The 22,162-nt window shown below is 34.3% G+C and overlaps 1 protein-coding gene across 1 annotated transcript in view; it reads right to left on the reverse strand.

The window, feature by feature from the left end:
- Positions 1 to 22,162, reverse strand: part of LRP1B (LDL receptor related protein 1B) — a 1,837,899-nt gene that overhangs the window by 967,240 nt on the left and 848,497 nt on the right. The window contains exons 4-5 of the mRNA XM_034642051.1: positions 7,726 to 7,845; positions 3,758 to 3,886 (exon numbers count right to left, since the gene is read on the reverse strand). Coding sequence (XP_034497942.1) covers positions 3,758 to 3,886; positions 7,726 to 7,845 — 249 coding nt within the window. The remainder of the gene's footprint in view (positions 1 to 3,757; positions 3,887 to 7,725; positions 7,846 to 22,162) is intronic.

Consider the following 22,162-nt stretch of genomic DNA (forward strand, 5'->3'; position numbering starts at 1 on the left):
GGTTAAGTGCCTGCCTTCGCCAAGTGGTTAGGAGACTGAAAAGTACAGTCCAATGAACCTGAATTAATCAGGAGTAAAACTGGCAACAGTTCATAAGTTAGACACTCTTGGCCATTACTTTCATTTTTACAGGTTCTGCAAAAGCCCACTTTTAGCTCTGGGTGCTTACATTTAATGCATATCTCTACATCAAAATTGGTCTAAATAAGCTAAAAGAAGGTAAGTTAAATTAAAAAAAATTTTTTCATTTTCAGATTTGACAACTCTCTAGAACTCTAATCTCAAAAAAAAAGTAAAAACATATTCAGGAAGCTTTACTGTATACATACAGATATTTTAATGATTATTTTTAAAACATTTTTTTCAAATGAGAAATCCTAATGTTTCATTCAAAAATTACTTTTAATGTGTGTCCCATTCCACTTATGAACACTCCACCGTGTCATTCATATTCCAGTATGTTTCCTCTTACACAGTATTATCAAGTACTATTGAAAATTGTTTTTAAATGTATATTGTAAATTTTCTTCCATTTGGAAATTATTTATTTTGATATCAAATGGCTAGTTGGACTAGATTACCTTGAGTTTCTCCCAACCCTGAATGATTGATTCTGCATTTCAGTAGTCAGGTTAATCTTATGAAGGGTAGAGAAGAAAGGAATTTGTCTACATTGCATGAATTAACAGGAATGAAAAGACCTCCTGCCTAACATTAATTTCTACCCCCTTTTGCCACCGGGTCTAAAATCCTCTCCCCCTTATTATAGTTATTTCTTAAAGGTACTCTTTAGACTTGTGAATTTTACTTGGATTCAGACAGTATGTTACAAAAGAGAGAGGATCGATTAACGTAGATTAATTTACCTAATACTATCAATTGTTACGTTGAAAATAAGACTCCACAGACACGTCCTGGGGTGAATAGTTGGGAAGTGACCACAATATTGTTCCATCCTGAAATTTATAAGCAGCTTCCTAGCCAATTGACTCTGCCACTCTCTGCCTTCAAATAAAAGGCTACTTCTCCAAAGAATCTTTTTATTTTCCCATCTATCACCTAGTAAGTCCTTTGCAGAGCCCTCCTCTTGAGTCTAGTTCTAGCTTCTCATTTTATCCTTTGGGTTTGATATTTCCTTCCTTCCTTTGTTCTTTTTTTCCTGTTTTTCTAAAGACTATATAGATCTTTTACACACATCCACTGTTCTGGGCCAGCCCATTCTAATCTCTCATAGTTTCCCACACTCCCAACTTCTGAGACGCCTGGAACTCTGGCTTGACTTAGAGAAAAAGTTAGGTTCTAGAGCCCAGTAGGATAGGATTGTAAAGGAAAAAAAAAAAGTGGGGCCAATCTGAACAGCCAGGTAATGGAAAGGGGGAATGGCAAAGCCTTAATTAAGACAAATGTAGCTTAATTTAAAATATTTTCCTAGCACCCATCAGTTATGGCAACAATATAGTATGATAAAATTGCCACAAAAAAATGTAAGGCTGATGCATTAAATAACATTTTACATATAACTGAAACCAAAATATCCTCTGGTTCATTAGTTATCGATTTGAGAAAGCTAAAACAAAACTGATAGTTTTTGTTGTGAATTTGTAAAAATATATTGGTTCAAATATCCATGTGACCTTTGGAACTAGTCAGTATGTGTTCTAGACTTGTGCCATTTACTGCATTACCAGCAACTCATTTTTCTAAAACTCTAAAGCCCAGGAACATTCCCATAAAAACTATATTTTTTAAACTCTGTAGGCTAATACTGTCATCAAGCCAACCAACAAGAGGTGGAGGCTTTTATATGTTCTATTATCAATTCTAGAGTCATCAAATCTCCTTATTTCAGCATTACATTATCATGTACCATCCTTCTCTGGTTACATTCTGTTATTGGCAGATACCTTCTCTGTGTAGAACGAGAGGAAGTGCTTCTGTATAGGGTTTATCACATTACACCCTCCCTGTATAGCCACACGATATTGTGTGGATCAATAGAAACAGCAGAGAACAAGTCGTCTACTTCTTTAGCCCATCAATATTTAAATCAGAACTCTCAGTGGTAGGGAAAAAGAACATACGATCTGACTTAATTTTTTCTCAAGGATTGCCCTCGAAACATAAGTAGGCCTTCATAAACCAAGTCAGCAATTCAAAGAAATAAACTAGGAAGTAGAAACATTTCTTTCTAATTTGGTATACAAATATGTTTTGTAAACAATTAAACACACTATCTTAGGAAAATCGTTGAAAGTATAGCATGAGGTTATGTGGTAAAGGGAGATAGTTGTGGCAGCTTGCTGAGCAAATCCAATGCTTTGTTCAATCTCTCTTCAAAAAAGAGAATCCCACCCCATGCCTAATTTTCTAATTGCTAATAAAAGGGGGTGAGGGACATTCATTACTTTATCAAAACAGCATAATTTGACAATCAATAAAATGAAACCAAATTTGAGAAAAGTCAGAAGCAGCTAGATGGAATAGCATGTACAACATCTCCTCGTATTATTCTTAATTCAGCCCACAAAAAATCAGCATTATCCTATTGTTAATAGCACATCTCAAGGCTATTTCATTAGCAAATCATCCATACTTACTGAGTGTTTACTGTAGCCGCATGCTGTGTAGAAACTATAGGATTTATTTGTAGGGACAAGGTAAAAGGAAGACAGTGTTGAAACATGAAATTCAAACACTTAAGAGTGGAGCGTTCATTTTAATAATTTTAACTGGAAAGATAAGTTCATTCTTTCTTTTTCTTTTCTTTCCTTATTCCCTTCCTTCCCTCCTGCCTTCCTTGCTTCCACAAATATTCAGCGAGTACCTCTGTGTTTCAGGCTATGATCAGATCTCAATAACTAACAATAAACAAAACTGACAAGTTCCATACTCTCATAACACTTCCATTATTCTGGAGAAATCAGATGATAAGCAAATATATAATGCGTTCATTTCAAAAGGTAAGGATATAAAGCAAATAAAAGTGAAAAATCATACAGTGATTGAGTAGGACTGCATAGATAAATAAAATTGGGAAATAAGATAGCGATGGAGAAGGTATACACCATTAAGCAGAATGGTCAGCGAAGGTCATTCTGAATGTTGCCATTTTAGCTAAGACTTGAGTGATAAGAATGTGAATATCACAAGGAAATAACTGCCGGTAAATAGAACAGCAAGCGGAAAAACCTCAAGGCAAGAGCAATGTGGTTGAAGAAGGACAAGGAAACCAGTATGGCTGGTGAGTGATGAACAGAGAGTAGCAGTAAGTGAGATCAAAAACGTAAATGATACCACAGCATTAGGTCCTTCTATGTGTTGTGAGAAGTTTGGATTTTATTCTCAAGACAAGTGAAAGTAATTGGGAGATTTTAAGCAAGAGGATGACATGATTTGGTTTACATTTTACCAGATCACTTTATTGTGCTGAGTATGAATGTTGGAGGGGAAGCAGGAGCTCAAAGAAACCAGTTAGGAATCTACTGCATAGACCAGGAGAGAGATGGGTAATTCAAATCAATTAATCCATTTCCTTTGAACAGGTTTCAAAACTAGAAACTTCCTATAATGGAAGGAGTTTTGTAATGATCAGTGACTGAAATGACTGATCTGGATTTTTAGGTATGGATAAGTGAATTAAAATGAAAGAAAAATCTATTTCTTCCAAGTCCATAGTACTCTACTATATTTCTAGTGAAAGGGGGCTGCAAAAAGGAAATAAGAAATTCTAAAAGGCCAAAAAAAAATGATAACTTACCATTTTTGGCTTTGCAAGATCTGTTATCTGGCTGCATTATGTAGCCCTCCACACAACTGCAGGCATAGGATCCATACGAATTTATGCAGGTCTGGCTGCACGCACCATAAATAGCACATTCATCTTGATCTACAAGGAAAATGGACATCATTTTTAAGCAGATTTATTGTTGGGTATTTTTTTTTTCCTAGAAGAAAACTTTTTTTTTCAAATTTTGGAAGTAGATAATTATTTTAGAAAGGAAGAACCAAATGCAATAAATCTTTTCAAAACCAAACTAACTGAAAGTCAAATTCAATGTTGCTTTAATAGTTACAGAGATAAAAGATCAAACTTAGTATCTAATCTTTGATTTTAAAAGATAATATTAAGGCTAGAAGTCCTTGGATATTTTTACAAAGATGTAAAATGTACTCCAAAGAAGATTTGTTGAATGGTTCTAGTGTTTATGACTTTTTCACTATTTTAATAAAGAATTAGTCTGGTAACATGGTTTTCAATGGACAGATTAAGAGTTCTGTGCCCAGCTATGCAAATCTCCTTCACTAGATCAAAAAGAAGAAACTATTAAGCACTCGTTGAAAAGAAAAATTTCATCCTAAATTTTATCTTAATAACTATGGTCCTACTTCTATTCCCTACATCCTCCCTTTCCTTCCTCCTGAATCTTGTTCAAATCTCTATAAAGAGCAAATACTTAATGATTTGTAACCAACCGGGAAAATAAAAAATAGGTCAGCTGCTAACTTGGACAAATGTATATTCAGTCTGTCTGGGTACCATGCACTCTACTAATCCCTGAAGAAACAAAAATTGATAACTCATGGTTCCTACCTCTAAGTGAAACAAGCTTAGTGAAATATAATTTTAATTCTATGCATTTCTTTATAATACAGGCAAACTCCGTTTATGATAGAAACACAAAGAAGTGAACCTCTTAGAATCAGAGGGAGAATATTAAGTGAAGGCTGCATACTGACTTGGATTTAAAGGATGATTTGGATTTTCTCAGATTCAATAAGAAGGGATAAGATGGAAAGGGAAATTCCAGTTAAAATAGCATTTGAAATAATATTGGGATGACATAGTAGGGATTTCAAAAGTGTATAAGAGGTCAAGTAGAATAAGGGCAGCTAAAGAGGAAGATAAGGGATGGCACTGGGAAAGTAGTTTGGGGGCCAGATAATGAAGCTATTTGTATGCTAAAGTAAAGGGTTGTACATTATGCATAGGCATTGGGAAAGCATTAATTAAATGAACTATATAATCAAGTTTATATTTTAAAACTAAATAAACACAAATAAAAAATGGATTGGTGACAGAAGAGAAGTAGTCCTAGAAAATTAGTTATGTGCTAATTTCACACAAGAAATTGTATTTTAATGCCATTATATTTTGAACTAAGTCAGTGGTAGTACAGATGGAGAAGAAAGAATGGACTGAAATGTTTAAGAACTAGAAGAGACAACATGTGAAGACTGGATAGATGGAACTGAATGGTGCTATACTAAAATAAGAATAAGTGGTATAATAAAAATATGTATTTGGTCTTTATCCTAAGTTTCTGGCACAGAGTTCCTAAAGCCCTTGCAATTTTCTGAGCAATAGGAGTGTCTTTTGTTATTTATGAACCCCTTTGGAATATACCTTAGTCTATGACAATGAGGTGACTCAGGATGGGCCACTAGATAATGCCAGGATGGCGGGGGGGAGGGGGCTCCTCACCAGAAACACCAAAGGCATGATTAAAGGGTGGGAACTCTCAACCCACTCTCTGAACACCAGCTAAGAAAAGAGTTTACTAAGGAAAAGTAAAAATATTCCTGAGTAGTTAAGGGGCCATTTAAATTGGAAAACTATGCATTTGTATGGCATTAATTTGCACTTTTCTCAGATTTCTTTGGCTTCATATAACAGCTTGCATTAGCGGATGGTTTGTTTGAAGTAAGTTGCTTTGGGAAAAAAAAGGATAGTTTTTGAAGCTAAGTTTACAGTGATAATGAAATAAATTAAATCTTGCATTTGGTAAAATCTAGCCCCTAGTGGCAGAAATGATTCTTCTCCGTTTTCACAGATTTTTCAACTTTAACGTTATTGATTCCTATTTTAGTTTTCCTGACATGATTATGCTATCCGGGAGAGCAATATGAGTAATCACTTTTTTGTTCTTGTTGTTCTTCTTAGCCAGAATGAACTGCTATGACATTCTTGTAACTCCACAAAATTGGCTGCAAAGGAATAGGCATGTCATTACTTATAATGTGCCTTCTTTCCTCCTCTAAGGACAGAAAATTCTCTGGAAATATGGCTTCAGGAAAGCATTAATGATGCTCAGATCTGGCCATCCAGTGGTGCAGAGAAAGTAAAAAGAGCTCCTCTTTCACTGGTGACCTCCAGGACTAATTGATGTGTAATTCCTTATTAATGTTCAAAAGAAGATATTGATTATGGGTATTTTTATGGATTTAATTAGGAGATTGGGGAGAAAGAGATCCATGCAAAAGGAGCTAAAAATCCTGACTCCTATAGGACTCAGGGTAAGGGTAGCAAAAGGATAAGGACGCTGCATAGGTATATTAGCCTCCCCTGTGTGAATGAAAAAAGCAGTTTTGAACTGGAAATTGCATGCATGTGTGCATGCATGCAGAAGTACTAGTCATATATGGCTGACTTTGGTGTTTATAAGGTGTCAAATGTTGCAAGATCTTCTGATTTTTTTTTCAAATAGTCTGAACTTTGGTGTGAAATATTCTGATTTTTAATTGTTGGTTTAAAATTGGTGTGAGTCAAATAAATATACATGTTTGGTCCACCTATTGTCAGACTAAATAGCCTCTGAGTCTAACAAATATTTAATAACAAATGTTTCTATAACATTTGTATTATGCAGAAAACAAACAAACAAACAACAAATGAAAAATTCAAGCCCCAGATGTACATTAAAAAGCAATGAACCTCTACAAGACAAGAATAAGTGGACTCTGCAGACCTGAGCTTTAGTCCCAAGTCTATTACTAAGAAGATGTGTAGGACTTAAGTAAGTCACTTAATTTCTCAGGATCTAGCTTTTCTCACCTCTGTCATTAGAATTTTGAACAATATTCTCTCTGAGGACTCTTTCAACTTTAAGATTCTGTTTCTAGGTAAAAGTGATAATATTAAAGCAAGGGTTTAAAGCAATTGGCAAAGCACCAATTTCCTTGTAAAACAGTCTGTTTATTAGTGGCTGTAGCAATGCAGATATTCTTTGATTTTATATATAGATTCTATATTTTATGTTTTGTATATATAGATTCTAAATACTATATAAAATAATGTATTACTTGTATTACAGATGTATCAGATTTATATACATATACTAACATATATATAATAGAAGTTAATAGAATGGAGAAGTAACCAAGAATTGTTCAGTATGGCAGAGTGGAGTCATTTCAAGAGAGTAAACATGTGCCGTGGAGCGTTCACAAAAGCAAGAATTAAGACATTAAAAATACACATAAATATGTTTATGTTCATTATTGTTATCGATAAAATGCCAACTGCCAGAATTACCAATGCAAAAAAAATGGAAAACTTGTAAAGAACGTTGCAGGATATTATTAACCCAACTTAGTTAATAACAAATGTCTACTACAATGCAACTGTATCACTGGCAGAAAACATCTAGGAAGTTAAAACTGTAAAATCCGATGTTTTCATGGTTAACCCAAACCACTTCCCATTGTTGATATTTCCCATATTTGACATTATGGAAATATGAATTGAAAACTGATCGGTAAAAATGCGTATCTGTTACTTAATGTGTATGATTTATTTATTTATCTTTTAAATCTCAAGAAACAAAAAAAAAGTTAGCATAAACACCGTATGAAGCACATGGTAGGTGCTCAAAGATACTTTATTAATTTCTGTTAACTAAGCTTTTGTAAAAAAAAAAAATGAATAAACTCACAGGTCATACTTACCTCTACAGCTTCTTCCGTCTTCTTTTACTTCAAATCCATCCTCACAGTAACATCTTGTACTATTTCTGACCATTGCACATTTATACTGACAATTCAACTGCTGGCAATTGGGTAACAGTTCTGGAGAAGAAAAACAAAGACACTATGTCAATATAAGTGTGCACACTTGCATCCTATTTAAATTTAAATATTGCTAATATTTACTCAGGGCATAACCACAATAATATAGTTCTGATTGGTCTCCTTGACAATTTCTGCAATTGGCTGAGAAAACAAATATCTATTCCCTCTAAAATATGTTGGCTTGTATTTGTTTGAAGTATTGTTAACAAAATTTCAGAGGTTCGGTCTTTCACTTTTAGCTTATTATGTACATTCAAAGTCACAACTCTTTTCAAATTCTGGTAAATTAAATTATTTCAAGAGGAAAAATGTCAACTCAGTGGTTGATTTCAACATTTATGCATTTCATATATGACACATCAATTGATTTTCTATCTTTTAAGGATTTGTTTTGATTTATAACCATGTGTAACCTTCATAACAATCAATGTGAATATATTCCATTTCAATAATTTATCTTTCATTGGTGACAAAATATTAGACAAATACTGGACATAATATATTTCATTATATCTGAACTCTTTCAGAGCAAATACATCATTGAAGCAAAAGTTAGCAAACCCTCAGAGTAGATTAGAACTCAATATAATAAATGGATGAAACAGAGATGAAGTGACAGAAGCATATTCATTGCACAAATAATTTCCAACAGGAATAAGATTTGCTAAACTAGAAAAATATATGGATAAAATGTGTGACTGATTTTGCCGTTTGAAAATAGAGGTATTAGTGAATTGCAACAATCTCTTTTTCCCCTGGGGAGAAAAATAAGGGTTTTGAAGATTAAAGTTAAATGATTCAAAATATATTGATAATGCTACAAGTTTAGCTGGTGCCTCAGAAAAAAAAAAATTCTGATAAAAGTATATGAATGGTCCAATGTCGAAAAGAACAGCCAGAACATTCCAAATGGAAAATTTGCTATTTTGCTATCTAAAGTATTTTCTTAGCCCAATTATTTTTCAACTCTCATGCAATTATTTCATTCATTTTCCCTTCTTAAAACCCCAAATCTTCTTCCTAAAGGTAACTCACATATTATGATCTTGCTCCCTACTTTTTTTTTTTTTTTAAGATTTTATTTATTTATTCGACAGACATAGAGACAGCCAGCGAGAGAGGGAACACAAGCAGGGGGAGTGGGAGAGGAAGAAGCAGGCTCCCAAGGGAGGAGCCTGATGCGGGGCTCGATCCCACAACACCGGGATCACGCCCCGAGCCGAAGGCAGACGGTTAACCGCTGTGCCACCCAGGCGCCCCATTGCTCCCTACTTTTTGTGAGATAACCGAAGCAAAGGGATTTTCCAGATTTATGCTTCACATTCAAACTTGGTTGAATTCATAATCAAAGCCTAACTCCAATCCCTGTACACAAATCCCATCCTCTCTCACCTATTCAAGGATATCACTTCAGCTATTCTCTGCTTCCACTCATTATCATTTTAAAAATAATTTATATTAGATCAAACAAGAGCCCATCTCTCTCTCTTTAAAAAAAATATTTTATTTATTTATTTAAGAGAGAACGAGAGAGAGAGAGCGTGCACAAGCTGGGGAGAAAGACAGAGGGAGAGGAGAAGCAGACTCTGCCTGAGCAGGGAGCCAGACGCAGGGCTCAACCCCAGGACCCTGAGATCATGGCCTGAGCCGAAGGTAGCTGCATAACCGACTGAGCCACCCTGGCGCCCCAAGAGCCCATCTCTTTTTGACAATTAAAAATTTTTGGAATACAGTCATGCCCATTTGTTTACATATTGCCTATGGCTGCTTTTACACTACAAAGGCATAGGTGACTAGTTGCCTCAGGGACCTATGACCCACAAAGCCTAAAGTACTTACTACAGCCCCATACAGAAAGTTTTCTGACCCCATATTAGCTTGTTTTCACCATCAGACATGCTCTCACTTTTCCCCAACTTAAAAACAAAGAACCTTGACCTCACTTCCTCTACTAGTCATCTTCCTCCAATTTCTCTGTTCCTCTTAATAATTTACAAAAATAATCCATACCCTTGCTCTTCTCTGTTTCTATATTAAACCCATTCCATCAAGCTTTCACTTCCATTGCTCCACAGAAACTGCTTACATAAATGCCTTCAATGATTTTGATGTTGGTAAGTGCTGTGACCTTTTTTCAGTCCTCATCTTACTTGACCTATCAGCAGTATTTGACAGTTACTTACTTTCTGATACACATGCACTGTGTTGCTTCCAGAGCTCCACACTCTTGTGGATACTCAAGTATCATGGCGTCACCTTTCACTGGAACATAACTGCCAGTACCATAACTTGTTTTCACTGCTCTGATTACCATCAATACTTTTTATTAAATTTCTTTCTCTTTGAAATACCCAGAACAATTTGTTTCCTTGACATAGATTCAACCAATATGCAGATCAACTATATCTGATCTGTAGGCTTGTATTTTGGCTCATCTTTAATTATATTCTAATACAATGTTAATATTTGTGTAATGTACAAAGAGCGATAACTTGGTCTATAAAAATACATTATCAATAAAAAATACAGAATAAATGGTTCCTTGGAAATTATGGCATTTTTGCTTTTCATTATGGTACCTATTTACATTTTAGTTTCCCTCACTAGTATCTATAGCTACAAACTATAAACCTAACATACATCAAGTTCTTTAAATATGCACTCTCTTTGAAACCTCATAACAGTCGAACTTGCAGGTATTATTGTAATTTACATTTTACAGGTGAGGGAACTGATGGTTAATAATTACCCCAAGATTATACAGCAAATATATATGACAGAACTGCCATTCAAAACAAGGTCAGTCTGCCTACAGAGCCTGTTTTTAATAATGCTTCCTATTCCCAATGTACAATATGGTGATGGTGTATTTTATTTTTATTTTTATTTATCATTCTAGGTTTAGTAGTGTGCTATAGATAAAGTGTTTTATAATTTTTATAGGACAAATGAATCAATGAAATAGCTTAATTCTAGGATGAGGATTAACACTCTCAGGTGTCATTTCTAGGCCATTAAATTAAACTAGGTCCTAAAGTTAGTTCATTTACATCTTTAAATTAGGTAATTGAGTTGTCATATCTTGTTTGATTATGGTGGAATCAGTCCAAAATTGCCTTGAATATATATGCTACTTTAGTTCAACGTTAATTGAGCACCTAGTCAATGCTAAGCACTCTGCCGGGGTTCTACACATGCAAAATTACTTTAGACAAATTAAGGAATTAACAACATGAGTGTGAAAGTGGGTGGGGTTAGGTGGGAAGGATAACAATGCAAACGAAGCAGGAAAATGCATATGCTAAATAAAAATACAAGTGATATGAGCTGGAAAGAGAAGGAGTCTTCCAGAGACTGAAAACGAGAATAGATAATATGGAAAATAGTTGTGAAAAAAGTTTAGTTTAAGTTAAAATTTAGAAGATAAGAAGAGTTCAGTACACAAAATTTATGAAAGTGCATTCCAGATAAAGAAGACAATATGAGAAAATAAATTAAAAGACAGGAAAGCACAAGAAATACATGCAATGATAAATAACTGTGTGTGGCTAAGCCACAGTGTTTGATGTGGCAGGAAATGGTGCTGGAATTGTTGTTTGGGGCCAAGTCAAAGTGGATTAATTCTTAGATTAAGTAGACTTTTCTGTTTTGATAATGAGAGTCATTGCTAGTAATTGAGGACAGAAGTGTTCGTTAGTACCTAATATCAGGGAGAAAGATGAGTGAAATTACGTGAAGGAAGAAAAGCTATCTAAAAAACTAGACACGGCAAAGGCAGAAGTTAAGACTATGAAGATTTACATGAATGGATGGACAAACACTTGGTGAAAGCATAATGACAGTGAGTTAATAGTACCAATAAAATGAATTTAGAGTAACAGGAGAACTAGAAGTTTGGGGGACAATACTAAGTTTCCCTTTGACTGTCTAGTTTCAAATGTTGACAAGAATGGCCAGGAGAAAGTTGAGAATTTGAGTCTAAGTAGAGAAGTCTGGACTGGAGATGTAGCTTTGGAAGTCACAGACGTAAAGTAGGTAATTAAAGCCTGAAAAGAAAAGAATCATCCCTTATAAGGAATATCTATAATACAATTAAACCCCAGAGAACTTTTAAATGTGAAAGGCAAGCAGAAGAAGAACCGTCAACTAAAGAAAATGGAGAAGTAATCAAATATTTAGATGGGAGAAGCTGAAAAGCTTCAAAAAATCTAAGGAGGAAGAAGAGTTTATGGAAGTAAGTGGAGGAATAAATGTTAAATCCTTAGGAAATATTCTTGGATGAAGCCTAAAAAACACATTGCATTTTCTAACAGGATCAATTAAGATCTTTAAAAAAGGTTTCAATGGACAGAGAGGATAGAGATAAATGTAGTAAGGGGTTGGGACAGAAAGAAGAAATAGGAAAGGTTTCTCATAGAAAATAATTAAATATATTATGAGATAAAGAGAATAAAAGTAGGGGTTTTACCTAATTTATTTAGTCTGTACCTTAAGGCAGGCATGTTAGCTCAGTACCTTAAATGTATTATTTTTCTCCATATAATTTCTATAGCCCAATTCCTTGTTTTCCCTCTCAAGTCAAAATACAAAATCCACAGACCCTTTGTTTCATATTTTTGCTCTCTCCAATCTTGAAATATCTGGAATATGCCTACTGAAAATAGTTACCAAGTGATGGGAAGTGATGGGAAGAATTAAGGAAAAATGAAAGAAAATGGGGGAAAACTGGGTATGAAAGACTGGACCTCATACATGGTTTTGAATGTTAGGCGGGGTCTAGTGGTTGAAAATAGCAAGAGAGACAAGGGCTACTCAGTTTGTGGTTCATCAAATGAGAACTCGTGGGTATGTGCAAAGATACTGAAAGCATGATATCAGGTGAAATGGTAAATAGTGATTCTTCTAACAGATCGTGAAGAATTATGAAGAACTAACAACATGAAAAACAAAATTTAAAATTTGGCTTAACTCTGGGAAAGCAATACTAATTACTGTAATGTTATCTATTTGAGCTGCTTACCATTTATGCTTAATTACATGCAACACTATTATGCTTATGTAGATAATTAAAAATGCATCAGATTAATTTTGTTAGATAGCTTATTTGGGTAGAACCGAAATTCTGTACTTGAATTATCAGCCTTCATAGAGTGCTTTACATGATGCATGTTCATTTGTTCATGTAACATTATCACTGGTTTGGATCTTAGATGGAAGTAGGAAGGCCACTAGCATCTAAGGTAATGAAATATGCAAGTCTGAATCCAGATTTTTTTTTTTAAGATTTTATTTATTTGACAGAATGAGAAAAAGAGAACACAAGCAGGGGGAGCAGGAGAGGGAGAAGCAGGCTCCCCGCTAAGCAGGAAGTCTGGTGCAGGGCCCGATCCCAGGACCCTGGGATCATGACCTGAGTGGAAGGCAGGCACTTAACAGACTGAGCCACCCAGGCACCCCTGAATCCAGAAATGTAATATGGTATTTGATCTATATTTCTCAGTGTTATCATAAAAGTGTCTTTTTTTANAAAAATGTCTTTTTTTAATGAAAGGAGAGAAGCTATTATTTCAGGAATCAAATCTAATTCAACTGATGGGTACTCCCCTAACACAGATCCACTCCATTCTGTGGTATTTAAAGAACCTTTCTTATGCTTTTTTTCAAAGTTGTATAGGAGATTATAAAAATGTGAATGTATCTTCTCTATCAAATGCAAGTGAACAGCTTACAAGCAATGGGTAACTTTGAGGCACTAAGCTTCTAAGCCATTCTTTAACTTAGAAATAGATTCAAGAAATATATTTCTAGATTTGTATTACCAATAAATAGCAACAGGGATTCTAGAAGGATAGAAAATTATTTCATACTAAATCTCATATCTCTTTCATCACTTTGTTTCTTTTTCCTGAGTCATAGTAGAGTTAAGGCCTTAAGCACTGGAGCTAGAGTACCTAAGCTCCAAACCTGGTTTTACTAATTTCAGGCTATGTGAGTGTGGCAAAAAACTAATGGTCACCAATCCTGTTTCCTCTTCCTGAGCAAATAAAAAGATTAATTTTCCCAGTTGATTTTCATTAGGTTGAAGCCATATATCTGGCTTCTAGATAATGCAATATATGCAAAATTAGTGAGTGTTACTTTCTGACCTGGGCTTTAAAGCATTCTGACGATGATCTCCTACTCTGTCTTCACTTATTTGTCAGCCCTCTGGATGAAAAGAAGTCAGCAGAAGACTCATAGAACCTTGTGCCAGCAGGCCTAAACTGGTGGGGGCCTGAAATCGTAAGCATCCATTGATTACCCTTTTGGATGTTGATATGAGTGAAAATTTGGATTTTTTATTGCATTCAACCTCTGAGGTGCCAGGGTTGTTTTTACATGATATTACACAACTGTGATGCACAGATCATTTAAACTCTTTATATGTATTTTCCTTATCTCTAAAATGGGGATAAATAATAGAAACTACCTCATAGGGTTGTTGTGAGGCTTAAATGAGGNTCTGTGATGCACAGATCATTTAAGCTCTTTATATGTATTTTTCCTTATCTCTAAAATGGGGATAAATAATAGAAACTACCTCATAGGGTTGTTGTGAGGCTTAAATGAGGTAAATCATGCAAAGTTCTTAAAATATTGCCTGACACATGTAATTCTTTGTATTCTTATTTTTTATTATCATGTTACCATGTAAGTTATATCTACTGTCAGTATTCTTGCCATAATTTATAAATGTTTCAAGTAATTTGGAGGTATGTTTCTTATTATAATAGAAAGATTTTCTCTTCCATGCTTTAATTTTGGGTGTTACATGACATAGTTCTAATTTTGCCCCCAAATCACTTGTGCATTGTTCAATGACTTTTCATGGAGGTACTTTTATTTTTTTGGTAAAATCTTCTAAAATCTTTTCCTGAATGAAAAATCGCCAACAGGGAAATACTAACCATTGGAAATGAAAATTTTTCTATACTGGCTAACTGGTTTCTATAAAATATGACCAATTAATAAATCAAACGAGACATTTTTACCAAATACTTATGCTAATCTGCATAGTCTTAAGGAGTTGTTAGGATTTTTTAACACCATTGGGATTTAGAACACATTTCCACAAATGTATGCTGGTTTATGATTTAGGAAACACACAGATAAATTTTGCTAACCCTCCTCAGAGTAAATACAGGATAGTAGAAAAGGCAATTTGAAGTGGATAACCAGATTCCAAAAATTACAAGTTACTACTCTTAGGAGGTTTCCCCTTCATTAGTTTAGTTTATGTAAATATTCCTAAGCCAGAGAACCACTGTTTTCAGTCTAATATGTGTAGCCATTGGCTCAATCCATGGTGGTCAGTACTATTATGCTGGCTGCCTTGATGACCTATAACTGAACAATTCACATTGATCACGATTCACATTGATGTATTGGACTTAGCAGGACAGTGAGAAAACAACTGTGCTACTCTATTCATGTGCTTCTAAGTTACATGTCTCTCTCTGAGAGGAAATTAGAACTTTTATTAATTCTTTGGAAATACCAAAAAATATAGGCACTTTCTAAATATATAAGTTTTCGGAGACATTATTTTATAAAATGAGATAAAGTTTAATTCTCAATTTTAGTAATCAAATCACTCCTTGAATTTGGCTTATACAAAAATGCCTTTTAACCAACAACTATAATCATAGTTCTAAGGGGAAAAAAATAATTTCCTTACATAGTACATTAAAAAGGTATTTCACTCACTTTTTGTACTTGGAGATTGAAAAGCTGATGCAGCTTCTTACCATGCCAGATAGTCCCTCTTGTCAGCAGGACGTATGCTTGACATATTTAGAATGGTGATAATTTGTGTCACATCATTCATCCTCTCACCCCTGTTTCCTTGGCCTAGTAAAATGCAGTGTGAGCTGGCTTGCAGAGATTAGACTGCTGCTTATGACTACTAATGTGGATTTCTTCAGAATTCTTTGCTTAGCGCTAAACTATAGTCCTGGCTTCAAATTTTCAGTGTGTTCTCATATATAAAGATACAACATTAAGGCAAAATTTTTTAGATATTATTTTTAGTTCTATTTTTGTTGTCGTGGTATAAATTTACATACAGTAAAATTCATTCCTTTTATGTACAGTTCTGTGAGTTTTGAAAAACGCATATAGTTTTTCCAATAACACCAACATCACCATCAAGATACAGAACAGGACCCTTATCCCAAGATATTTTCCTCTGCCCTTCTATAGCCAATTCATTTCCCCACTGCCAGATTTGGCAATCACTGGTCTTTCTACATCTCAATAGTTCTGCCTTTTCCAGCATGTCATATAAATGGAATCATCCAGCCTGTAGCATCTTTAGTTATCATAATGTATTTGAGACTCAGCCATAGTACCTTATCAGTAGTTCCCTCCTTTTTATTGCTGAATAGTATTCCATTATATGAATGTATCTCAGTTTATTTACCCATTTCATAAGTGACAGATATTTAAGTCACTTTTAGGGTCGAATAAAGTTGGTATAAACATTCACATACAATTTCAGGTAAATACAGGTTATCATTTCATTTGAGTAAATCTGAGATTGCTGGTTTATATGGTAAAAATGTTTATAAGAAACTATGAAATTGTTTTCCCAAGTAGCTGTTCCACTTTGCATTTCCACTATCAATATATGAATCATCCAGCTGCTTGGCCTTCTGCCCAATACTAGTTATCATCAGCTTTTAATTTTAATTTTTAGTCACTTTATTTGGCATGTAATGGTACCTTATTGTGCTTTTAGTCTGCTTTTCCTAATGACTAATGATAATGAACATCTTTTCATATATATTTTATATACTTTCATGTATTTTTCATATATTTTTGGTGATGTGTCTGTTTAAACCTTACCCACTTTTTATTAGGTTGTTTTCTTATTGAGTTTTGAGAAGGAATATATATATATATACATATATATATGCATCCTATTTAATAAATGGACCTGAAAAAACTGCCATTTCATAATTTTAATTTTGCATATTAATATTGCATAAGGATTTACTACTCTTTCAATAAGGAAAAGCAAAATTCTCTATAATTTAGGTGTATTATTATTAGGTGGAAGCTGTAGGCTAATCACGTGGTTTGAGAAAATATTCTGTGAATTGAGTCTGAGGTTTATAACAGATTACATACTTTTTTCTTTTTAATAATGTTCGTGTGTGTGTACATGTGCACTCAACATCCTTTTTAGTAGTTGTACATTATTTCATTTATGGATAATTAGTAACTTAATGAGACAATTGCTTACTGAAATACACCTAGTTTATATGGTGAACATAGCTATATGTTTAATAAGTATTTTCACAGGATGCCTGGGTGGCTCAGTCAGTTGAGCATTGCACTCTTGCTTTCAGCTCAGGTCATGGTCACTGGGTCATGGGATCAAGCCTGGCATTGGGTTCCATGCTCGGCATGGGGGTCTGCTTGAAAGAGAGAAAGAAAACAATTCTTTCTCCATTTACTCTTACCCCTTCTCTCACATACTCTCTCTTTCTCTAAAATAAATAAATTAATTAAAATATATAATAAATTAATTTAAAAATATATTTTAAAATTAATTTATATATAAAAGGTTAACATATAATATATATTATTTATAAATATTTATATAAAATATATATATATTTTTTACCCTTCCCTTTATATTGCTGAGATGTTTCTAAGAAGTGGTTACTCAGCCAGAGTAACCTTTGCTCTCCTTTCACTTGGTTAGGGCCTTATAAATAATTCTCACTGGAACATGTGTGGACATGATCTGTATTATTTCTACCTCAGAAGATTAAGAGTTCATGTATTCTCTGCACACATATACTTTTATTCTCTTATTTACTGTCTGGGAAAGGGATTTTACTACTCTGCTTTTCATGCTGTTTTCTCAAATATTTCTCCATCTATACCAGGAATACAACTTTGAGATATGCTTTGAAATGTATAAACATATGCTTTGAAATGTATAAACAAAAGCTAAACCAAAGTAACAACAACTTGAGAGTGTACTGTACCAACCTAAGATATTTTTCCATTTTATATCATGTTGTAAACCAACGGTTTACTAGGCAAAGGAGTTCCAACTATCCCAACTCATTAGCTAGCACAGAATAAAGAACTGTTTATTTTGGATCTTCAAATAACACCATTTGTAACAATTAGCAACTTTGGGTTCTGATTTCTTTTGAAATTCTTTACTATAAATGGCATTCAGCATTGCAAAATTCAATATGCGAAACTTTTGAAATTTTATTAAATAGAAAATTAAAATCTAGTTACCAAGGCACAATCAAATGAGAAGAGATTATTTTATGTTATGAAAAGACAGGCTTGGTTTCCATATTCACTGACAAAATTTGCTAAATAATTAACCTATAATTTGAAGGGTTCGGACAACAACAACAAAAAATGTTTACCTCAGTTTCATCTATAAGAGGATATGAGAAGATAATACACGCTTGTGTAGGGTTTTCTTCTTAGAGCAATGTGAGGATAATGACATCACTAACTTCATAGGGAAGTGTGTGTTTTAAGCACAGTGATTCAATAGAAGCCCTTAGTGTCTGACACATTGTAAATACCCATTATAAGCTGGCAGTTATATTATTGACATTATAATCATCAACAACATCTCCACCAATAAAATCCAGTAATTTTCACTTCCACCTTTTATTATATAGAAGAAGAGATGGGAGACACATGTTATCTTGAAATTCACTATAGTCTTAAAGGTGGAAAACATAGATCTATTTGTGGTATCACTTACCATCTATTTAACTATTGACTAGATTCTTAATCTTTCTGAGCCTTAAGCTTCCAACCTAGAAAATGTATGGATAAGATTTTATGAATATTAAAAGACACAGTGAGTGTAAACATGCTTTATAATTTGTAGAGTATCATATAAATGGTGAGATTTGGACCAGTATAGGGAGATAGAAGGGAGAGAGAGCTGAGAGTGTGCTAGGTGCATTGGATTGGTGAAGCCAAACTGTTCTGTTGTTTATACACCTTGTTTTAGTGCTTTGCATTTGATTTTACAGTAAGGATGGCATGCTAGCTTTATTAATAATAAGCTAACCAATATCAGGTCTTTTCCTGGTTCAATATATTTAATTGCAACCATGGGAAACTATGCTTGAGGGGAAAAAATAAGCAAATTTACCACAAGGGCCAGAGAAAAATACAATTACCAAGTAGAAAATGCAGATATCTAGTAATGGGATATTTCATGTCTAGAGATAGAAGAGTAAAAAAATGAATATATGGTGAAAACACAATATACATATTAATTATATGTGTATTACACACCTATGTAAGACAAACATAACAAGAAGGAGGTAGTAGTAGCAATTGGGTTAGAAGAGGTGAGGCAACATGACTAAAGAAACATCTTTTGTACAGGGAACTCATAACTTCTAGCAATTTCTGAACATTTAGTAGATAAGGAGTACTTGTGACTAAATCTATTTGGAAAGTGAAGGTAGAGGTTTTTTTTCTCTTTAAGGGACAAACATTGTCTTCTTAAATCCTTTATTATTCCCAGACCACAGAAGGCACCAATAACTTTGGGACTGTTGAACACAAGTTCAACACTATAAGAATGAACAAAGGAAAATGCGACATCACGTCAAAAAGTTCTCTCTATGTTAAACACAGCAATTAAGCCTCCTATTCACCTCCACACTTCGCAAAATCCTCAATAAAATGAGGATAAAAAGGCACAAGCCCAAAGAAGAAAGAGAATAAGAAAGAAGACTAAAACAGACAAATGATGTCCGGAAAACTTTAGAAGCAAAGAACCGATAAATGAGTGTTCACTAACTTAGCCCTTTATAGTACTAAGGTAGTAAAATCTTCTAAGACAAGGATTGAAGGAGATGAGAGCGATGATGATCAAGGCTGCTGCAGTCTAAGCACATAGACTGTGCACTGCACAACACCAGGGGACACTATTAAAATAAACTTTCATATGAATGGAACTCAAGTTGTACAACATGGAAGCCCTCAGAACCGACCCAAAACACAAGTGTATACAAACACCAAAATCCTGGAAAGGCTCAACAATTGAAGGCATTTCATAGCCCCGAAAGAAGTGGGAGTGGAAATAAGATAGGGTGGGGATGTAAATAGGATTGGTTGAAAGGAAAAGCTAAACCTTCTCATCCTTGCAGCAGAACACTGGAGGTTTATTCTCTGAAAAGACTCAATTAGACTAATTCTTACCTGGAGAACAATAGGTACAGTATTAAAAACAGGAGTAATACACTCAAAAGGTGAACAGATGAAGAATTCTGGGCTACAGCTGTTTTCATCCAAATCATTCACAAACCAAGAAAATCAAAGGCAACCACACCCACCTAGAAAGCCACTAGTAAACAGAGCTGTAACTGAGAAAAGTGGTGCAGTGTCCCCATCTTCAGCTCCAGAGTGATGCAGAGATTCTGCCCAAGATGAATGGCAGGATTGAAGAACAAAGAGCTGTGTTACTCTTCCCAAAGGGACTGATTTTATTTGGAACAGAGTATGAGGAAGTTTAAGCCTAAAGGCGGTGTCAAAAACAATGGAGATTTTGGTGGCGATTAATTAAGATAAAGATGATGGCTCCATGGGAGCAGCAAACTAAAACATAGGTCAGTTAGAACTGGGGAGAAAGGATGGCTAAGAGGAAGAACTTTTCTAGAGTTGGAACAAAGTTCAAAGCCTACTTTGGAAAAGTGGACGAAATTTTATTGAGTAAAACTGTGGAGAAATTTATTCCAAAATGCATTTTTTTTAAAACCGTAAAATCATTGCATGTTAACTGCTGAGTGATACCAACAGAGGCACACAGCTTAATGTGTCTGGAGAATAGACAATCAAAGAGTGCCCTTAGAAAGCCACTGTCAGCTGTGCACATAACCAGGGCTATAGCCTATGAGGAGTGACATCAGAGACTGCACGCTGTGTGGGAAACTAACTTCACTGAATTAGTCAAAGTAATAATAAAAAATTAAACATGCAAAACAATCACATCCCACAAACCACTACAGTTAGGGACAGAGAATAGTCTCCTGAGATGTTAAAATATATTATTGAAAATTCCAAGTTTTCGACCAAAATATTATTGTACATGCAATGAAACAGGGACCAGTGACCCATACACAAGGGGAAAAAACAAAACAAAACAAAACAAAACAAAACAAGTAAAAGAAATTGCCTTTTGGAGGGCCCAGATATGAAAGTAAGCAGACAAAGATTTCAAAGCAACTATTGTAAATATGTAAAAAACTAAAAAAAAAAAACTTAAAAAAAAAGCTTAAAAAACGTTTTGCTTAAAGAAGAGGAGACTATGATAGTGATAGCACAGGTATCAAAAGGAAAAATAGATAAATGGACTTCATCAAAATTAAGAACTTTTGTACACTAAAGGAGACTATCAGTGTGGAAAAGCAACCCATGGAATGAGAGAAAATACATAGAAATATACTTTAAAATTATATACCTGATAAGGGATTAATATCCATAATTTATAAAGACTTCTACAACTCAACAACAAAAATCAAACAACCCCATTAAAAAGTGGGTAAAGAACTTAAAGAGACATTTCTCCAAAGAAAATAAATAAATTGCCAATAGCCACATGAAAACATGTCCAAATCACGAATTATTAGAGAAATGCAAACCAAAACCACAATGAGATACACTTCACACCCATTAGAATGGCTGTTATTAAAAAAAATAAGCTAACAGGAGCACCTGGTTGGTGTAGCAGATTAAATGTTTGACTTGGGCTCAGGTCATGATCTTAGGGTCCTGGGATGGAGGCTTGCATTGGGCTCTGTGCTCAGTGGGGATTCTGCTTCTTCCTCTCCTTTTGCCCCTCCCCTTGCTTGTGCCCTCTCTCCCCCATCTCTCTCAAATAGGCAAACAAAATCTTTTTTAAAAAATTAGTTAACAGAAAATAACAAGTGTTGTCAGGATGTGGAAATTAGAACCCTGCGTATTACTGGTAGGAATAAAAAATAGTACAGTCACTATGGAAAACAGTATGGTGGTTCCTTAGAAAGTTAAACACAGAATTGCCATACAATCCTGCAATTCTATTCCTGAGTATATACCCAAAATAATTGAAAGCAGAGATCTGAACATCTTATTTGTACACCCACATGTATGGTAGTATCTTTCAAAATAACCAGAAGATAAAAACAACCTAAATATATATTGCCATTACATATGATGAATGGATAAACAAAATGTGATATATACATAAAATGGAATATTATTCAGCTTTAGAAAGGAAGAAAAT

This window comes from Ailuropoda melanoleuca, chromosome 2 (genome assembly GCF_002007445.2).
Source record: "Ailuropoda melanoleuca isolate Jingjing chromosome 2, ASM200744v2, whole genome shotgun sequence".
Lineage (NCBI taxonomy): Eukaryota > Metazoa > Chordata > Mammalia > Carnivora > Ursidae > Ailuropoda > Ailuropoda melanoleuca.